The sequence below is a fragment of the Chelonoidis abingdonii genome, chromosome 20, assembly GCF_003597395.2.
Source record: "Chelonoidis abingdonii isolate Lonesome George chromosome 20, CheloAbing_2.0, whole genome shotgun sequence".
Classification (NCBI taxonomy): Eukaryota; Metazoa; Chordata; order Testudines; family Testudinidae; genus Chelonoidis; species Chelonoidis abingdonii.
The window spans coordinates 17,854,116-17,874,188 of NC_133788.1; the positions used below are offsets into that span (position 1 = coordinate 17,854,116).

A 20,073-nucleotide genomic window follows, 5' to 3' on the forward strand; every position below is an offset into this window, starting at 1 on the left:
ATGATGTACAGGGCACTAAGATGGCCACAGGAAGGATCTTCTCTCCTTTACCCCTTTATTTTCATGCATGGCTGGGTCATAACCTGGCCCTAACTCAGTCACATACAATACAGTATAACAGATGCACTGTATGAAGGGAAATGCCGTTTGCTAGTAGACTTGTTCATCACACCTCTATTGGCTGAGCATAAAGCCTGTCTGTGAATCGGGCACCTTGAATCAGGGTACTCCAACACTACAATGATAAAGCAGTATAAGACCCTGCATAGCACGGCACAGCACAGCAATCAGAAGAGTTGCGTCACTTTTTTTATAGTTAAAAAAAGGAACACTGAATGAAAAAATTTTGCTCTCATTTAACTGAGGTTAAAGCTATACACACATAAGGTGTCTGGCAAAATGCATGAAAGCCACATGGCACTTGATAAAACATTGACTGTAGGTGCACAAACAGAGCTTGTTTTTTCAGTCTCTTAACCCTGCTCCAAGTCTGAGTAACGTCTTATTTTTACAAAGCACTGACCATAATGAACATACTTTCACTTAATCTGAAGGTCATGTGCACTATCAGAGAAGCTGTTATTTTTCAGTGGATAGAAATGAAACAGTAAACTAATAGGCTACAAGATATCTGCCCAGTCAGTAAAATATCTGTCATTTAGCTCCAGACACTTATTTAGTGCTGGAAAATCTCAGCCCTTCTACAATTCCAGTTTGGGAGAAATTAATAAAATTAAAGCAAATCAGGAGTAGTGTACACCTGGAGAAATTAAAAAGGGGAGGAGTTCACCTTCCTGACTACGCTATCAGGACTGACCACAACTCCTTACTCCTGTATAAAAACTCCCAGAGCAGAAATATGATCACATACTAATTGATTCTAACCTCCTCACTGATCTTATCTAAAATAGGAGATAGATAATGGAATTGCTTTTCCTTGTTCTGCTCTCTCTGCACATTGCCAAGACAGCAACAGAAGGTAAGAAGACCGTGCTGTTCTGCCCACCCCTGGGTATCAAGGTTACTCATATTTGATTATTTGAATTTTGAGTACCACTGCATTCTGTTCAAACTCTTTAATGGTTCTGTATGATAAATCTGAGGTATGTTTGTATTTGTTTCTCTCTCAGGTCATTTATGGCTTGGTATCACAAGTGGATTTATTCTGACCGTTTTGTTTTATTTTACCTTTATGGTTATACTATTTGTTCACCTCAAGAAAATCCAACAGGTTTTACTTTACCTCTATATGTAATTAGAAATTCCGAAGATTCAGTAAAAATGTATTTTCTTTGCCTGTGTACTATGCTGATTTAAATGGCATACAACTATAAGTAGCCTACTTATTCTATTTTTCTTCCAATAATGCTATGGTCTCTTTATAATGTAAGAAATGAAAGTATTCAGGTTCTCTCTCTTTGTCTGATGTTATTTTAGCCTGATAGAGCCATATATTTGTTTAAAAATTAACATTTAGAGTTCTTTATGTATTTAATTAAATTTTCCTATCCACTGATGATGACTGTATTAATACCAGATAATGATCTATAATCAGCACTTCAAAAATGTCAGATGGCTTTTGTATGCTTATATTGGATCAGGAATGCAGTACTATTCAATAATATCCTTTCCCATGTAAATATCCAAGTTAAAAATAAACACAACAGTCCTTAGGTAGTGATGAAGGCTCTGAGAGTTTTTGTCCTCAAAACGAGTAGGCTGCATCATTAAGAAAAAAGATTCAATATTATCGGATGCATGTAACGTCTTGCTGCACTATGACAGAGAGTTTGTTAAAGTGATACAGCTTTTAACAAGATAATCCAGCTCAAGAGCCACTGGCAAGAGTAGCTGAATGCAGCAAATGTTGAATGTGATGATGACAGGGTTAAAACCTGAATAGAACGCTACCGAAATGGAGAGGTTTTAACCCCAATGAGGGTTTTTTTAATTCTCAAATCAACAATCCAGTAATTTACCTTTTCCACATCCATCTTTTGAGAATGACACTGCAGTACAGTTGCAGCTGCTTAATGTGACCAGTGTGGATCTTCTGTCACTTAAGGCTTCCAATAACCACCTTCCTATAAACCTCCTCATCCACATCTAGTACAGATGCACACACACAAGAAGCCTCTGCTTTTCAAAGTATTCAGCAACTAATATATCTCCCACTTGGTTCAAAGTCCACAGCTACTAACACACATCTCTCTGATTGCTCTCTTGGAGAGCAGTTTTTTATAAAAGAGGGTTGTGCTTTTAAGTAAGAGGCACAATTTAGAATAGTTTGCTGTATTCACAAGACAGAGCTTAAGTTACTAGGGCTCTGTTTATACTTTTAGGGGGTCTCCCTAAACATGAGTGATCAGAGCTGGACTAATAGCAAGTTTGATGGGGCCATAGCTTGGGGACCCCAAGTGGTAGGAAGCCTTGACCTTTGGTAATAGAATCATAATAACACCACCAATACCAAGCTCTTTTCATGCATATATCTTAAAGTGCTTTACAGAGTAGGTACAGTAAGTATTATCATCCCCATTTTATCAGAGTTGCAGCAACTTTCCCTAGGTCAACCAGAAGCCAGGAGCAGATCCAAGAATAAAACCCAGCAGTCCTAACTCTACGGCAAAAATCCTACCCCAGCCCAAGTGGTCTCTCAGTATGGTAGCATCTCATGAAACATCAGAAATAATTTAATGATGTTAATCGGCTCCTACATATCTATCATTATTCCACCATCAACAACAGCATAATGTGCCCCCAAAGCATCCCATTTCAGTGCCTCCTGGGGACCACTAATTGGGACAAGACTGAACAGGACAGATTGGTGTGAGATCTGGGCAGCTCCAACAGAGACATGCAAATCTTTTGAGAGAGGATTGTTTAAAACCATCTGTAGTACCATCATCATTACGGTCCAGACGCTATGTAACAGGGATACAACAACTGCCAAAGTGGCGATAAGGAAATAATTTCAGCCCAGGGCATATTAGCAGGGACCTTGGAGTGTCTTCACATTTCCCTTGAGCACTGAACAGGATTCAACCATTTACAAATTTACCACCTCACACTATTAGTTTCTGGAATTTCAAAGGATATACATGTGGCAGACCTCATTCCTCTAATTCTCTATACTTATATCTTATGTATTTTTGATTCTCATGTAAGCTACACTGTCTCTCTGGGGCCAAGCAAAGGCAAAGTATATGCTGTTTATAGCAATGCAATGCAGAGTTGCAAGGACAAAAAAAATAAAACAGAGCAGAACAAATGAAGGCAGAAGAATTCTTTAACTTTTTCCTTTTCCACTTACTGTGGCAAGAACTCTTTACAGACACACATTAATATTTCAGACCCAGCTCAGAGATGGCAGAACCATGATGCTGTCACCTTAAGATTTAATCTAAAACTAAAAAGAGATACATGAAAAGAACGGTAGCGATGGAGAGCCAGGGAGGAAAGAAATCGCTGATAGCCCTCCCTCCCTATCCTCCCATCCAACGCACGATTAAATATCACTAACAAGTTATAAAAAACATGATCTTCTCCCAGTAGTTACCTTGACTATTACAACACAGGCAGACTTTTGATCTTAAGTTTATATCCTTAAGCAGAATACGTTCTTTGATGCTTCCTTCTCTTTCTTCCTTGTAAGCATACAGCAAGTGGCTGCTAGCATAGTTGCAAAGCCTTATCAAGTTGGCCTGTGACCGTTCATACATATCTACAGCTTGACTAACTCTTACTCAGCAGATCCATTGTAAGAATGAAGGAAGAAAAGCCCACGTTCTGCAGGTTACTGAGCACAGGCCAAGAACCGGAGACTCTCAGCCCAATATTTTACCGTCCTCACTATTCTTCTCATGGCCCTGTAAGCCTGAAACCCAGGCTCAGTCATCATGGGAATTGATAGTTCCACAATCGATGCAGTGACGATGAGAATATTTAACATTTATATAGTGCTTTACAGTATCTAAGTGCTGTAAAAATACTAACACATCAAACTTCCCATTGAACATCAATCCTGCAACTAATCATTAACTAATAGGTGTGGTTATTAAGGGAGTAATAACTGAGCTTTGGACAAGCCTGCAGAATAAGCAGCAGCGTACCCCACTTGGGATGGAGGATTTGGCCCACAACTGAGGGCTTCTGTAAGCAAGAGAAAGGCATGGACGGACTGCATGGCAAAGAGACAGAAGAGGAATATGAGGGGAGGAATATAGGGGAAGTTAGGACATATTTGTTCATCTTCTTAGGATTATGGTACGGTTGGAGGCTATGGAAGTGCAGCAACTTCAGTCTGATTCACTCCTTAATACTAAAAGTCCAACGAAAGATAAAACAAAGCAGCACAGACATTATAGTGTTTTCTACAGCGGAGACAGAGACCTAGATGGTTTGTTCTTACTTAGTCGCTTCCATTTTTATGAGATAACCTAACCGTGGCAGCCAAGGAGACAACACTATGCACTACCTGGTGTCTCTGAAGTTGTCCCCACTTGCAGCCATTACCAGGTGTACCACATATTCAGGCACAATATGAAATGAATATACTTTCAGTGTACTGAATTAAAATTTAACAGGCTACGGCTAGATTGCATGGTTACAAGCCCCAATTGCTCTTTCATTAAGGAGTGTTTTGTGTGTTCTTACTGGCAGTATGGCAGGAAGGGTATTATAGCCATGTATGAAACAAACCTTGAACTGTTTTGATCCTTTACAAGCCACACCCCTCTAGCCAGACAGACATGGCTTCCTTACATATGGCAGAGAAGGAAGAAAATGTAGCTTCTGATAAGTCCACTGCATATCCCTCTTTGGCAGTCTTCTTGTAAAAGGATTTCAAAGCACAGTCTTCCAGATATCCCAGTCCCCATCAAACTTCAGGAGTGAATTCAGAGCCTGGTTCTGCATAGCCTCCTGCAAGCCCCATTGTTTAAGGGGTTGTCTACACATGGAGTTATTGGTGAACAATTCCACGTGCAGATGCTCTTATTCTGGAATCAGAGTGCCTTGCTCCTGTTTATCTTATTAATCAATTCATTCATTCATTAAGCTAAACAGGAATAAGGCACTCTGATTCCAGAAAGAATATCCACACATGGAGTTATTCTGGAATAGCTATGGTGCTTTAAATTCACACTGTACCTTAATCAGAATTAATTTTCAAACGTAGAAAAGCACTTCAAAGATTAGACAGGATCAGTTCCTTAGCCTCCCTCACAGTATGAAACAAGCAGGAGTGGCGCCAGGGTTTTTGGCGCCCAAGGTGCAGGGCCAGCTCACCGGAGGGAGGTCCCCCGGAGCAGTCTGCCGCCTTCCCAAATCCTGGTGCCCTAGGCTACCGCCTAGGTCGCCTAAATGGAAGCGCCGGCCCTGGAAACAAGTTCTGCCACACCAGCAGCTCTGCAACATTCATGTCTTTTTAACCACTCAACAAATATTGCTGATTGTGCAACAGAGGATGCCTGACCCCACAGTCAATGGACCAGTACAAATCCTCCCTTGCTGGATATACACTTCACCTCCTAAGACAATAAAGGGATTAAGGATCGCAAGAGAATGCATTCTTTGCTGTGCCAGTGCAACCAAGGGCATCACAGTTAAAAGTTCACAGGTTATTTTTCACTGCTTTGCAGTTGTCTCTGGTAATATTTAAAGACTGGGCAGAATTGCTTCTTCTACAAAGCAGAGTCAACATCAATAATACTACTAATTTTTAAGGCTCAGCGTTCTTGTTGTCAGTACATTGCACTGTCAGCATTTTGTATTAACTCACCCTGTTTAGCTCACTCTCAAGTAGCAGTGTAGCTGCAGCACATTACATGCTTCTCCAGCGTCCACAACAGGGTGTCTCCCCAGTGCTCTTCAATCCAGTACACTCATCCTGCAGGAGGAAAGGGAACATCAGATTAGCCATTCAGGGGGAAAATGACATTTCCCATAGTTTTCACTTCAAAGATTATTCCCCCCGAAAGCACCTTCTGCTACAGCAAAGGTTGCCAATGCCAAGAACCTGGATAGACAGATACACCATTCATAGGAAGCATAATTCCAAAACAGAGAGAGCATATTCTGTGCACCGTTATGATAGCTATAGCAATTGGAGGCACTTCTGCTCACAGTGCTTAGATTTAGATTCTGGAGGCAGAAGGGCATATGAAACTCACTCCCTTTGACTGTTCATTAAGCCCAAACGTTCAGGCCTTCAGCATATGTCGCAAGGTTCATTTTCCCAGTAAACACGTCCAAGACTTTGGGTTCTGTATTAGGGATTTTTCTTTTGCTTGGAGTGAAAGATTGGCTATCATTACCGACTATTCTCCATATATGGGCTCTACTGGATGTTCTGTTTTTAAAGGATACAGTATGCCCAGAGGCCCCTTATTAGATTTTTCACTCGCATTTCTATGCAAGTTGCAACATGTACATAAAATAACTGCAAAACTAGCCGAATGTTACAAAAGAATTCTATTCCTTCTCTTTTTTGTTAGTAGTAATAGTGTTGAATAGGGCTCGCAAACTTTACCTAGTACTAACCCTAAATAAAGGAAGAGAAACAAGATACTGTAGAGAAGCAATTCACCTTAGCCTTGTGTATCTATTTAACGCCAGCTTCCTTCTTTGATAAGCCAATCAACCTCAACACAATAGCTTATCATTACAAAGGAATTTTATTGATAGGACAAGATCATAGGTCATGGCTGGAAAACAGATTTTCCCTCGACCCTCACACACACGCAAACATTTAGAAATATTTAGAGTTATACTTTAGAAACTTCCCTTCCTGCTAAAGTGACAAGATGATTTGGTTCTTTCTTCACCTGGCAGTGAGTGAAGCGCTTACAGTTCTTGTAGGTCATATGAGATAAGTATATGGGTGTGTATGTGGATGATTAGCTAGATAGACCATTAGATAAATATATGTACAGCTCCACCACTATGATAACATTTTTCTTCAGGCACTCACTCTTGAATGATCTGGGTGGCGTGTATTATAGCTCTCTGTCACTGGGTGACTGATGCCTTTTAAAAGAACAGGTCCAGCTCCTTGTGCTCAAACAGGTGCTTCCAGTTTGGCCACTTCAGAGGGTAGTGCAGCAGCTGAGGCAATGAAGAACCAGGCTGTCAATAAGGAAGGAAGAACTGGAGCTGTGGGGAATTCCCTAGGTGGGCTGCCAAAGTCCAAGAGACATGGCAGAGGGAACAGCCTGGGGGAAACGTACCTTCTGGGATAGAGCCCTGGGAGACAGTGGTCAGTTAAAAGAACAAGAAAGATTCTTGCATTCAGCCCTAAAGCAGGAGCGGGTGTGGCAGTGGGTCCCTCGTGAGCTGGGGACAAGCCAGCACCTTACACTGACCATGAAGAAGAATAAAGTTATCACGCAAAGGGTATTGGGAACTGGAGAGACTTGGTTGAACAGATTTCTGTCCCCAGTTGGTAAAGCTACACCACTCTACAGTTAAATATTGGGGGCTAAGTCTACCCATCAAGGCAGAGAATGAAAACTTCCCTGGAATGAGCAGCACTTTCACTGATAGGGGTTTCCTTCCCCCGTCCCTAAAACAAGCTAGCCCAACACAGCCAATGCTGATGGTGACTGACCCCTAAGCCACTGCATGCAAAAACAGTGCTAATAGAGTTCCAGGGCCAAATTCCTTCCTGGTGTACCACTGTTAGCTGCAGGCAAGTACACCAGGGATGAATTTCCCCTCAATGTTACAATACAGCAGTAACTAGAAGTACAACATACAGGTCAGTTTGAGGTGTTTTTTTTGTTTTGTTTTTTTTAACGTAATGTCAGGAAGACTAACGTAATGTTAAGAGCTATCAAAAGAAGGATTGTGATGCTGGCAACCCAGGTACCAGCTTATTCCAAGGTCTTCATGTCTCACTTCGATACTGACAAATACATAGCTGGAATTAGACTGCCTCACCTGGGTGTTAGTATTGTTAAAAAATATATAGTTATAAAATATATAGTGTAATAAAAAAGAAGTTGGCGGTTAGACTTTATTGAACATTTGTAAGTTGCTGCGTGCTTTAAACTCACTTACAATACCTGTATCCCGTACTGTAAGGTAATATTTGAGTGTTTGTATTGCAATTCTCTCTAACTGTGTAAATCACCAGACAGGACAGTGATATGAATTAGTGTGAAATGCTGGCTTCCAACAGAAGGTGTTAGGCCCTGCACAATAGAAAAGGCCAATTGACACCAGATGAACTATTGTGGAACATCGGAGGACAAAAGACTTTGCTGATTGTTCTCCCCACCCCACGGCCACCCCAGCCTCCCCACGAAGAGGAGACGTGCAAGTGATTTCCTCCCATCAGCTGAGCTGGCAGCTCAGAGAAAGAGGAAAGGAAATAAAAATTCCTGACAAGAAGAAACTGTATCTCTGTACTGCTTGGATTCCTGAGGGGAAGATTTTTGAGGGATAAACAACAGATTCCCCAGTGTTTAGCTGGAGTAGCTCTAAGGAACATATAGAGCTTGCTTATTATAGAAGCTTCTATTGCCTTTTGAAACTTCAGACTAACTCATTTGTGTGTATGTTTACCTGCTTTAACTTTGCATACAATTCTCTTATTTCCTTTTCCTAGTTAATAAATCTTTAGCTAGATTATTATAGGATTGGCTATAAGCATTGTCTTTGTTGTGAGACCTAATGTGCAACTGTCCTGGGGTAAGTGACCGGTCTTTCGGGGCAGGAAGTAGCCTGAGTACTGTTGTGATTTTTGATGTAAGGGACGATCACAAAGGCACCTCAAACTTTGGGGCACCTAGAGCCATAAAGGCTTTCCAAATCTCAGAGATTTAATCCTTGTCTTTAACAATAATGAATAAACAACACCACTTAGCATTTTTCATCCACAGATCTCCAGACACCTTACAAAGATGGGTAACCGCTCATTTAATCTCTCTCTTTTATAGGTGGGCACACTAATGACAAAGAGGTCAAGGGACTTGCCCAAGGTCACATAGTAGCTACTGGCAAGGACTGGGACTAGAATCTAGGTATTCCGATTCCCAGTCAAGTGTGGTATCCACTAAACTGCTTAAGCAGCAGAGGGTGGGGTTCTGACTAAACAGAGCTGCCCGTTTCCCTGTGCCTTCCTTGGTAGCTAAAACAAACGATAATGTTCACAATAAAAAATAACACAATAAACAACAGTATTGTTTCATGGCTGCATTGGAGCCAAGAAATACTTTTAGTCAGGAAACTAGGGACAAACTGGACAGAGTAGAAACAGAAATAAGTGAGCACTTATCTGCCAAATGCACAAACAAGACTCCCTGAATTTAATGGATGGCTGCTACCTTGAACTTTGTGTAGGAAGAAGAGGCCCTGAGGCACAATACCCTCTGGTGTAAAACACCAAGGAAGTGAATGCAGTTACACTCTGTACATGTTGCATCACAGCTTGACCCAGGGTTAGCCAAAATGCAGCACAACGGCCTAATATGGTTCACTTGGCTGTTCTGAGCCTCAGCTGCCTTCATCTGTTACAAGACGCAGGTCCTTCTATGCAGACTACAGGTCTCATAACAGCCACCCAGCTCAAAATGGAGCATTGCAGGCTGGGCCTTGGCATCTCAAAGACAAGGTTGCCAACATTCTGATTCCAGAAAACCAAATGCCCTTGTCCCACCCCAGCCCTGCCCCTTCCAGAGGCTCCGGCCCTCCTCACTCCATCCCCCCTCCCTCCGTCGCTTGCTCTCCCTCACCCTTGCTCACGTGCTTATTTTCACTGCAAGGCCCAAACAGGCATATTTATTGTTTTGACAGATGTATTATGCTATGTTCAGGTTTTATTTGTTACAGGACGCTAGAGCTGGCAGCAAAATAGTCAAAAAGGGCAATTTAGAAAAAAAGAAATCTCACCAAGGTTTTCATGATTCGTTCCCTTCCCTCTTCCCATTTTTTGTAAGCAGCTCCATGTTTTTTGTTCATTAAAACTACTGTAATTTTATGTGTGGAATTAGGACCACACATTATCACAGCTGCACTGGTCTATTAAAGGCCCTGAAGCCCAAATACAAATCCATAGAGCACAACCACAGAAATGCACCTGTCTAGATACCTATATAAATAAATCTGTAGAAATTGACTCCCACACCTACATACAGCTACACACGTGTATTCATGTGTACACATCTAACAGGCACTAACACAGATACTTCCACATTATTTATTACTGCAGCTGTTGTTTAGTTCCTAGAGACCCCAACTAAGATCAGGGCTCCAGGGTGGTAGGTGCTGGACACACACATAAAAAGAGAGAGTCTGTAACAAAGAGTTTAAAATGTAGCTAGACAAAGGTGGGGAGAAATGTATGATCTGTTGACTCTTCTGCAAAAACTAGTCAACAACATTCACTTTTTAAGAAATAATACATTTCTTTTAGAGTTCCCTTCTCTTTGAAAAACTTGTTAATATGTCGTCAGTTTTTTTGTGCTCAAGCCAGCAAAAGGAATAAAAGTCAAAAGAGTTGGGCTGCAAATTTTATTCACACAGGGACACGCACATAAGGCAATACATGCACCTCCCTACACAAAGACACGCAGTCTCTTACACACATACAATGCATGCATGCACACACGTGCCTAAGAGACACTTTTTCATACACTTTTGCAGGGGCTGCCTAAATCACCCAGCTAGGAAGGGAGGAGGGTTGGCTGGAGGGGAAAAGATGAGGGTAGGGGTGGAGGAGAGGGGGTAGGGGATATGGAGGGAAAGAGGCCAAGGACGAGAGCAGGGTGGGGGTGAGAGGGGAAAGTGAAGGAGAAAGGAGCAGGTGTGGGGAGTATGTGGGGTTGATGGGGATGCAGGGGGAGGCAGAAGGCTACAGGTGCATGAGGATGCGAGGGGCACAGGGCTGTATAGGGACATAATGGGAGTGCAGCAGTGTATGGAGGTGAATGGGATACAGGGCTGGGATGGGTAGGTGTGGGGGGCAGGATGGGATGCGGGAGGGATGCAGTGAGGGGGATGGGGGTGCAGCCCCATTCCCAGCACTCAGAGATGGGGATACACACACCTCCAACTCCTGGATGTCAGCGATGGGGCAACAGACTGCAGTTCGCCACAGGGCACACGCTGCAGCTCAAGCCCAGCCATGCAAGGAGAAAAGGCCGGGCAGCAGTGGGGGAGGCATGCGCTATGTGACCCCTAAACAGCCGCCTGTGGAGTGCTTGAGTGGTGCTAGTTCCTCCCTTGCCCCCTGACCCACCAATGGGAGCTGCCCCTGAGGGCAGGGCAGCACGCAGACCCCACTCCTGGCAGCCCCTAAGGCTAGGAGATGGCTGCTTCCCGACCCAGGAGCTGCATGGCCTGTGGCGCGGCGGCTAGCAGGGAGCCTGCCAGCCTTGCTGTGGCGCCAAGTGAACCGGACATTCAACGGCCCGATCAGCAGTGCTGACTGGAGCTGCCAGGATCCCTTTTGGACTGGGTGTTCTGGTCCAAAACCGGACACCTGGTCACTCTGCTCGAAGGGCAGCACTAAAGAGAATAATTGCAAACTGCTCCATTCTGGACCAGTTGGGCACATGGCTTTTGAGATCCTGGACAGACTCAGGCTATGTGTGGATGCTCATGGCATAGCCCATTTGTGCCAATCAAACTGTAAAAGTTTGGGGAACTAGGCTTTAAATCCCTTCAACAGAGAGTTTAACCCGGCTCTTGGGTTCTTACAGCATCAGCAGGCATCCTTGAAGCAGACGCTTGTGGGAGAAAATATCAGCATTGCAGTTACAAAGAAGCATTTCCTTGCATTGTCCTGGGCAGAGGCAGTAAAGAATACAGCAACCTTGGAAAAGTGGAGGCTGATGGAAAAAACATCTTATTGTAAATAAGACTAGGGAAACCTTTATCTACAAGCTCTGCTCCATCACCTCCTGGCTTTTAGGCCTTGGATGTTTTAGGAAGCAGGTTCCATTCCCTTTGAAACTGTATAACTTAATGGGAATTAGAAACTCATTCAAGCTCTTCGTGACTTGAAAAGAAATTAAATGGATTCTAATGTTAGTGAAAGATAACTAATCAACAGCTCTGGGGACAGCAATTCTCCATTTATAGTACAGTACTACCAGTTGCACAGTAACTGTTCCATCACCAATGTGGTGACTCTTCAAAGTAGCCAATCAAGCCACAATTCTGTACTGGGAGCAGGGGTTCCCTTCTGTTGTTGCTGAGCCTGTCTGCTCCTGTCCTAAGGATTCAGGTTGCATCCTGCAGAAAGCAGAAGCAGTGGGGAGGCAACAGATGGTGGCCAAGAACCTCCTGGATCTGCCCACTAATTGCTAATATGATCAACAACAGAAGGGTGACAAGAAAAAAGGTAAGAGATGGCAGTAGGAAAAGGAGTTATGAGGTCAGAGGAAGGGGAAAGAGAATGAGGGAGGGACTAGAGGAAACAGATGGACAAATTGGGCACAGGAGAAAAATGGAGTTCAGAGGAAGTGAGGGAGGAAGAGCAGAGAATTAGAAGGATCTGCGAGAAGCAAGAGGACTTAGACAGGAAAGACCCAGAAAAGGATTTGGACATGGCTTTGAGGCAGGGAGGGGCAGGATAGACTGGGGAACTGGGATCACAAGCGAAACCAGAATGAGATAGTTTAAACAGAATTAGGAATTGGAAACCAGAGAGACAGTATTTGAAGGCTGTATACACCAGGGAAGGAAAGGAATTGTTTAGAGTGTTACTAGAAGTGAGGGATACAGATGAGCAAAGGGAAAATGTAAACTGTACACCAGGAAATATTTCCTGACGGTAAAGTGGGAGGAGCCCCCTGCTTTAGATATTTAAAACTGAACTAGACAATACACTCTAGGGGATAATTGCGCCATAGTCCATGAGTAACAGGCTGGAAGTGACCTTCATTATCATTTCCATCTTATTCAATTAAAGGTTCAGAAACTGAATCCAGTGGGTGAAGGGAACTTTTACAACTCAAAGTTCACATACACAGGGAGAAATCACGCCTTTATCAAACGCTGCTTCATAATGCAAATTCTTCACTAACATAGGTGGGTTTCTGGCTAATTCATAAATACAGTAAACATCCTGGTTATCAATTGTTTAAGAAAATAAAGAAGAAAAGTCTTATTCACAATCAATATTAAATATTATAATTACTGTTTATTAAGGAATCCTTGTCACCCGTTCATTGTGAAACCCACATTCAGATTTATTGACTCTTTTTTCCTGAAGAATTCCTGAGTATTTAGCCTGTAATATGATCTGTCATTCTAAACCGCAGCTGTGATATGCAGTTAGGAGAAGGCTACATCCTTATTAGTAATTTCTGAACTTCTAAAACATTCATGGAAAGTGCCCTAGGGTCAGATGCAGATCCAAATTGTACAGACAAATTATACAATTTGTATACAAATTATACAAATCTAGATTATATGCCTCAGTGCATTCCACCTGTAATAAATATAAAGCAGCAGAGCCTGCCTAAAGTCTGGAGTTTCTCCCGTCTTCTCTAGTTCTTTTTCCAGCATCTGGATGTGCAGTTTCCTTGGTTAAAGATCTAAGATTTTTCTGATCCATTCACCTGCCCACTGAGAACTGGACAGAGAGCCACAAATTCTTTTGACACACAGGCCACCAAGCAGGGTGTCAAAGGACATTTGATCACTTTGGTGAACTGGGCTGGAGTCAAACAGGTGATGAAAGGATCCATCCATATCCCACTACCTATTTCCAGAGGCATTTGCTCCCCTGGCACAGTGGTGTGGGGATAGTGGATTGTAATTATTAACACTGTCCTGGTGATGCCCTTTTGTGCCCAAGGAGATTCCCTGTGTCCCTCTATGACCCCATTTTCATGGCTTTTGTCCCCATAGTCTCCAAGCTCCATGTCGCAGCCTCTGCATTTCTAGCCAATTAAATATGCATTTGATACATACATGCTCAGAGCTAAATCACTTTGTATATTATTAGACTGCAGCAACACCTACAAGCCCCAGTCATGAACCAGGATCCTACTGTGCCAGATGTATATAAACAGTCCCATGCCCCCACGAGCTCACAATATCTGAACCGGTATGTGTTAGAGGCCTGGTCTACACTATGCGTTTAAACAGATTTTAGCAGCGTTAAACCGAATTAATCCTACACCTGTCTACACAACAAAACCCTTTATATCGATATAAAGGGCTCTTAAAACCGATTTCTGTATTCCTCCCCGACGAGGGGAGTAGCGCTGAAATAGGTATTGCCATGTCGGATTAGGGTTAGTGTGGTCGCAAATCGACGGTATTGGCCTCTAGGTGGTATCCCACAGTGTACCATTGTGACCACTCTGGAAAGCAATCTGAACTTGGATGCACTGGCCAGGTAGAAAGGAAAAGCCCCGTGAACTTCTGAATTTCATTTCCTGTTTGCCCAGCGTGGAGCTCTGATCAGCACAGGTGGCGATGCAGTCCCAAATCCAAAAAGAGCTCCAGGCATGGACTGTACGGAGATACTGCGATTCTGATCGCTGTATGGGAAGACAAATCTGTTCTATTCAGAGCTCCATTACAGAAAGATGAAATGCCAAAGATTTGAAAAATCTCCACGGCTATGATAGGACGAGGCCACAGCAGGGGACTCAGCACAGTGCTGTTGTGACAAGCGTAACAGAAGCCAAAGAGATTCAAATGGAACGCTCAATGGAGGGAGGAAGGGAGGGAGCTTACTGAGGACTCAAGCTATCCCACAGGTCCCGCAAGGTCTCCGAAAAGCATTTGCATTCTTGGCTGAGCTCCAGTGCCTGAAGGGTCAAAACATTTTCCGGGTGTTTCAGGGTATATGTCATTCAATTCCACCCCCCCCGGAAAGAAAAAGGAACAAAATAGTTCTTGCCTTTTTTCAATGTCACCTTAATGTCTACTGCATAAGCTGCTGGTAGACGGGGTACTGAGGCCTGAACGGCAGGCATTCCTCAACTCCCTGGTGCGTATGCAGGCAAATGACTTGATATCTGTCCTCATCATCATCCCATGAGCGCTCCTGGCTGGGACCTCAGTGAGGCGGTCGCAGGGGCGCCGGGCAAAAATGGGAATGACTCCCTGTTATTCCCAACGCAGAAGGTTACAGAGGATTTGAAAACAGTCTTCTCATAAGCAACTGAGCTGGTGCCTCCCCCACCTTTCATGTTCTAATTGAGTTCTTTGTACTGCGGCTGGACTAGTCATACAGTGGGAGGCTCTTCCCTCATTTATCTCCACTAAAAAGTTCAGTGTTTCTTATTCCTGCATTCTTTATTACTTCATCACACAATTGGGGGGGGATAACTGCCACGGTAGCCAGGAGGGGCAGTGTGGCAGGGAAGAAGAAAGATGTGGCTGGGGGGTTGATTGCAGGGGAACCCCTAGAATAGCATGCAGCTCATAATTCCTGCGGGATTCTTTGGGGCTCTGACCTGAGACAGCTGTGCTCTCTGGTTCTCTAGCTAGATTGCCCCATTTCTAGCAGGACTGACTCTATTTTTAGACAAAACATAAAGAAGGGAATGACCCGGGGAGTCATTCCCATTTTTGTCCATGCGCCCCCGGCCGACCTCAGCGAGGCCAGCCAGGAGCACCCATGACAGCAGCAGACGGTACAAAAGGATTGATAACCATCACCGCCAATTTCCAATTACAGACGGTACAAAAGGATTGATAACCGTCATCGCCAATTTCCAATTCCAGACGGTGATATAGGGCTGATAACCGTCTCTGCTACCTTGCAAAGGCGAATGAATGGTGCTGTGTAGCACTGCAGTACCGCGTCTGTCAGTAGCATCCAGTATACATACGGTGATAGTGACAAAAGGGTAAACGGGCTCCATGGTTGCCGTGCTATGGCGTCGCCAGGGCAATCCAGAGAAAAAGGGCCCCAAATGATTGTCTGCCTTTGCTTTCACGGAGGAAGGATTGAGTGACGACATTTACCCAGAATCACTCGCGACACTGTTTTTGCACCATCATGCATTGGGATCTCAACCCAGAATTCCAATGGGCGGAAGAGACTGCAGGAACTATGGGATAGCTACCCACAGTGCAACGCTCAGAAATCGACACTAGCCTCGGTACATGGACGCACACCACCGAATTAATGTGCTTAGTGTGGCCACGTGCACTCGACTTTATACAATCTGTTTTACAAAACCAGTTTCTGTAACATCGGAATAATCCTGTAGTGTAGACATACCCAGAGAGTCCCACTTTACTTTGACAAGTTACCTTCCCACCTAGCTCAGTTGGTAGAGCATCAGACTTTTAATCTGAGAGTCCAGGATTCAAGTCCCTGGATAGGTAAAGTTTCCCTCTGTGGTATTCCCTCAAAATCCAAAAAAGGAATCTTCCCAGCTCTGACTACCTAACATGTATATTAGCCTTAAACAGATCATTTCTGGGCAGACAAAGGGAAAATAATCACTTAATGTCTGAACCAAGGTTGCTCTCAAGGTGCAGTAGTTCTTTTTGAGCGGTTCCTCGGAAACACTCTAAAGAAAGCAGCCACTGCAGCATGCTTGAGTTCACTGCACTATGTAACTCTGGGGCAGTAATTGTTAAATCACATGCTGAGCCACTGTGCTAGCTGGAGATGCCAAAAATACTTTGGCAGCCATTCATCTCTGCAATGATAATGAAAATTAAAAAACATAATTGTCAAATGCCATGCAGGTTGACTTGCCCAGCATCTGCTAGGCATTTATTAATTAAGCTTCTTCTGATTAAGTTAGCCAGCCATCCCATCTCATATTTTGTGTGTCACATTTTACTGTCTCGTAATATAGAAGATGTGTTACTTATCAAATGTGGAGGTGTGGCAATTCTTTCAATGGAGATGGGCTGGAATCAAAACCCTAGATACAATCAGTTTGGAGAAAGCCAGAGCTAAACACTTTGTAAATTTTTAAATGTTTGGTAGAACTGGTCAAAAATTTTGCATGCAGAAAGTCTTCCTGCCAAAAAATTAAGATTTAGTTAAAACCCCAATTTTTTTCATGAAAAATGTCAATGCAAAATATTATTATAAAAGCTCTAATTAAAATGTAAAATTCTTCTTGTAACATGAATACTGGTATTTTTTTTTTCCTAAATTAGTTTAGCTGTTACATTCTGAGTAAGTTTCCCGGACCTGAAGGAGAGCTCTGTGTAAGCTAGAATCTTTGTCTCTCTCATCAACAGAAGTTAGTCAAATGAAAGATATTACCTCACCCACCCTTTCTGTCTAATATCCTGGGACCGACATGGCTGCAGAAACACTGCATTCATCCCCTAATGTCATCTATATCCCTTAAATTTTCACATCTTTTTAAAAATCCCCACAAACCAGCATGGCCCTCCTTGCTGTCTGCCATCTCTGACAGAAGCAGGAAGTCTGCCCAGCTCTGCACTATTGTCATAAGTGCTGCAAGCACAAGATGCACAATCCTCCAGTATGGGATGGCATGGCATTTACCATCGGTGGTTTTTACCAGGTAAAATCATGGTTTTTACCACCTTGGGAAAAACTAGTGAGTCCCAGTTTAAGGATTTTTCTATTTTAAAAACTGTTCCATTAATGCATACCACACTACACTTAGTTTTAGTTACATATTCAAATTTTGGGTACATAAGGCACAGATTAGATTCATAGATTAATTTAGCGTTGTACAAATAAAAAGTAAAACTGCAGTGAGGGTACTACTAAAGTATGTAATTATAATATTGAAGATCAGAATGTATACATACATAGAGCTATACCTATCTCATAGAACTGGAAGTGACCTTGAAAGTCACTGAGTCCAGTCCCCTGCTTTCACTAGCAGGACCAAGTACTGTCTGTGACAGTTGTGGTTAGTTGGGTTTTTTTTTAATCCCAGATCCCTAAATGGCCCCCTCAAGAATTGAACTCACAACCCTGAGTTTAAGCAGGCTAATGCTCAAACCACTGAGCTATCCCTCCCACAAGGCAATATTTTCTCAAGGAAGTTATATGGCATGATTCATATTTCAGTTTTCAATATTATATAAACAAAAGTCAAAACCATTTGATTATATATGAAAGACAATAATGCAGAGTTGTGCACTTGAAGCATTAAGCAATCAGAAGGAAACAGAGTTTCAGCTACCAGTCCAGGTCTGTTTGGCCTTGCTGCATTGTGTAGCAGGATACCAACTTCATCTATGCTTGTTGGACACTGATGCAATTATTTCCCCCTTTTTCCGGTTTAAAAAGATATTTACCAGCGATCTGTCTTAAATTAGATTTTCCTGGGAAACTGCCTGCCCTGTCATAAGAAAAACCAAATCAGCAGGGAACATGGTGATTTTTTGGAGGACAGTGTATTTGAAGCTGTGGTTGTCCTTAATGTCTGCCCTCAATGTTGAGGGGGGAGGGGCGGGGGTGAAAGGAGGTGCTATACTGAGTTCTGCAGGGACTGTAAAGGGGGACAAGCCCAAGGTTCATAAGAGTTTGCAACATCTGCATTTGCTGATGGAGAAGCTCCATTATGTCCTTGCGCATCTTCCTCTGCTTTTCCTGCTGGCATTCCTGGGCCTCTGTGCTGTACGTTCTTTCCTTCTCCAGACTGTCTGTGATGTTCACCCTCCAGGCCCTTTGCGCACAGTGTCATGCAGCATTAGCTTTCAGGATCTCATTGAATGTCATCCTGAGTCCTCTTCTTTCTCCTCCTTATCTGGATCAGGTGTTCCACAGGTGTGGAGACAAATTTAAGGGTAGACAACAACCAGGTCAACACAAAGCAGCTTATGTTGACCTAACTTTGTGGCACAGAGCCTGAGACAGCAAGAATAAGAAGCTCCAGAGGGAAACTCTTGGACATACTGAGTGAGCTGGAATGAGAAGAGTGCTTTATTTCTTAAGAAAATTTCTTATTCCACCATATCATCTTTAAAGATCTAACTTTTTTTAAAAAAAGTTTCCATCTCTATTGTTAGGCTGAGATGATATGAGTTTTCTGGTAAACAAGAACAAGGGGATATTACATGAAATTAATGGGTGGCAAATTCAAAACTGACAAAAAGAAATACATTTTCCTTACAATATATATTCAGACTGTGGAACTCCTTGCCACATGAAGTCATTGAAGCCAAGAATTTAGCAAGATTCAAAAAGGGATTGGACATTTACACAAGAATATCCAGAGTTATAATAGTTAATCCTAACATAAGTTTTGAAAGGGATATTAAACCATGTTTCAGGGTTGAAGCCATCTGTATCAGAGACCAGTATCAGACCTAATGAAGGTGGGGAATTATCCAACCTCTCCTGGAGCAGAGTTCTTACATCTTCCTCTGAAGCATCTCAGATTGGCCACTGTCAGTACTGGACGCATGTCTGATCCTCTAAAACAATTCCTATATTCTGGTTTTGTATCTTTTAGTAAAAACTAGGCTTGCCATAGCTTTCAGCTTGATTTATACTATGGCTGGGGAATACTCACTTATGAGCTCTTTGCACAATCACAACATTTGTGTGTGTCATCAGCCAGGGGTTCACACATTTTGGAGAGCAGGACACATTTTATTAGAAAGATTGTCTTGTGGACACCTCCTCTCCCCCAGGGACCACCTCTCCTCCCATGCATGATCACTTAACATACTTTTGTCAACTATCGCAGTTTCTTACAGTGAGAAAGTACCTGTGCACTATTAGCTTTCTTTTAAAGCAATTTAGCAGCTGGAAATAAGGAGGAGTCAAAGCTGAGTGGCCAGCTAGCTCTCTCCCCAGATCACCATACCAAAGCCAATGTCTGTATCTGGCCATTCCGAAGTTAATCAGTGAATCATACAGCTTCTCATTTTAATACAATTTTGTACAGTTTGTCTGAAATGTTAATTTCTCTGTTGCAGGTGACAAAGAATGGTGCTACCTATCCCAACTATGCACTCAGTCCAAATGTGCAGGTAATTCTAAGCAGTTTATTTCTGAAATCAGTTGGAAGCAACAGAGGAGGAGAAGGACCTTGGGGTATTGGTTGATAGCAGGATGTCTATGAGCTGCCAATGCGATATGGCCGTTAAAAAAGCAAATGCGGTTTTAGGATGCATCAGGCGAGGTATTTCCAGCAAGGA

The 20,073-nt window shown here is 42.9% G+C and overlaps 1 protein-coding gene across 2 annotated transcripts in view; it reads left to right on the top strand.

Moving 5' to 3' along the window:
- The first annotated feature begins 886 nt into the window (after window positions 1-886).
- CA4 (carbonic anhydrase 4) overlaps window positions 887-20,073 on the top strand; it is a 29,119-nt gene continuing 9,932 nt past the window's right edge. For both annotated transcript variants that reach the window (XM_032779288.2, XM_032779289.1), the window contains exons 1-2: window positions 887-979; window positions 19,852-19,905. In XM_032779288.2, coding sequence (XP_032635179.1) covers window positions 922-979; window positions 19,852-19,905 — 112 coding nt within the window. In that variant the 5' untranslated portion in view covers window positions 887-921. The remainder of the gene's footprint in view (window positions 980-19,851; window positions 19,906-20,073) is intronic.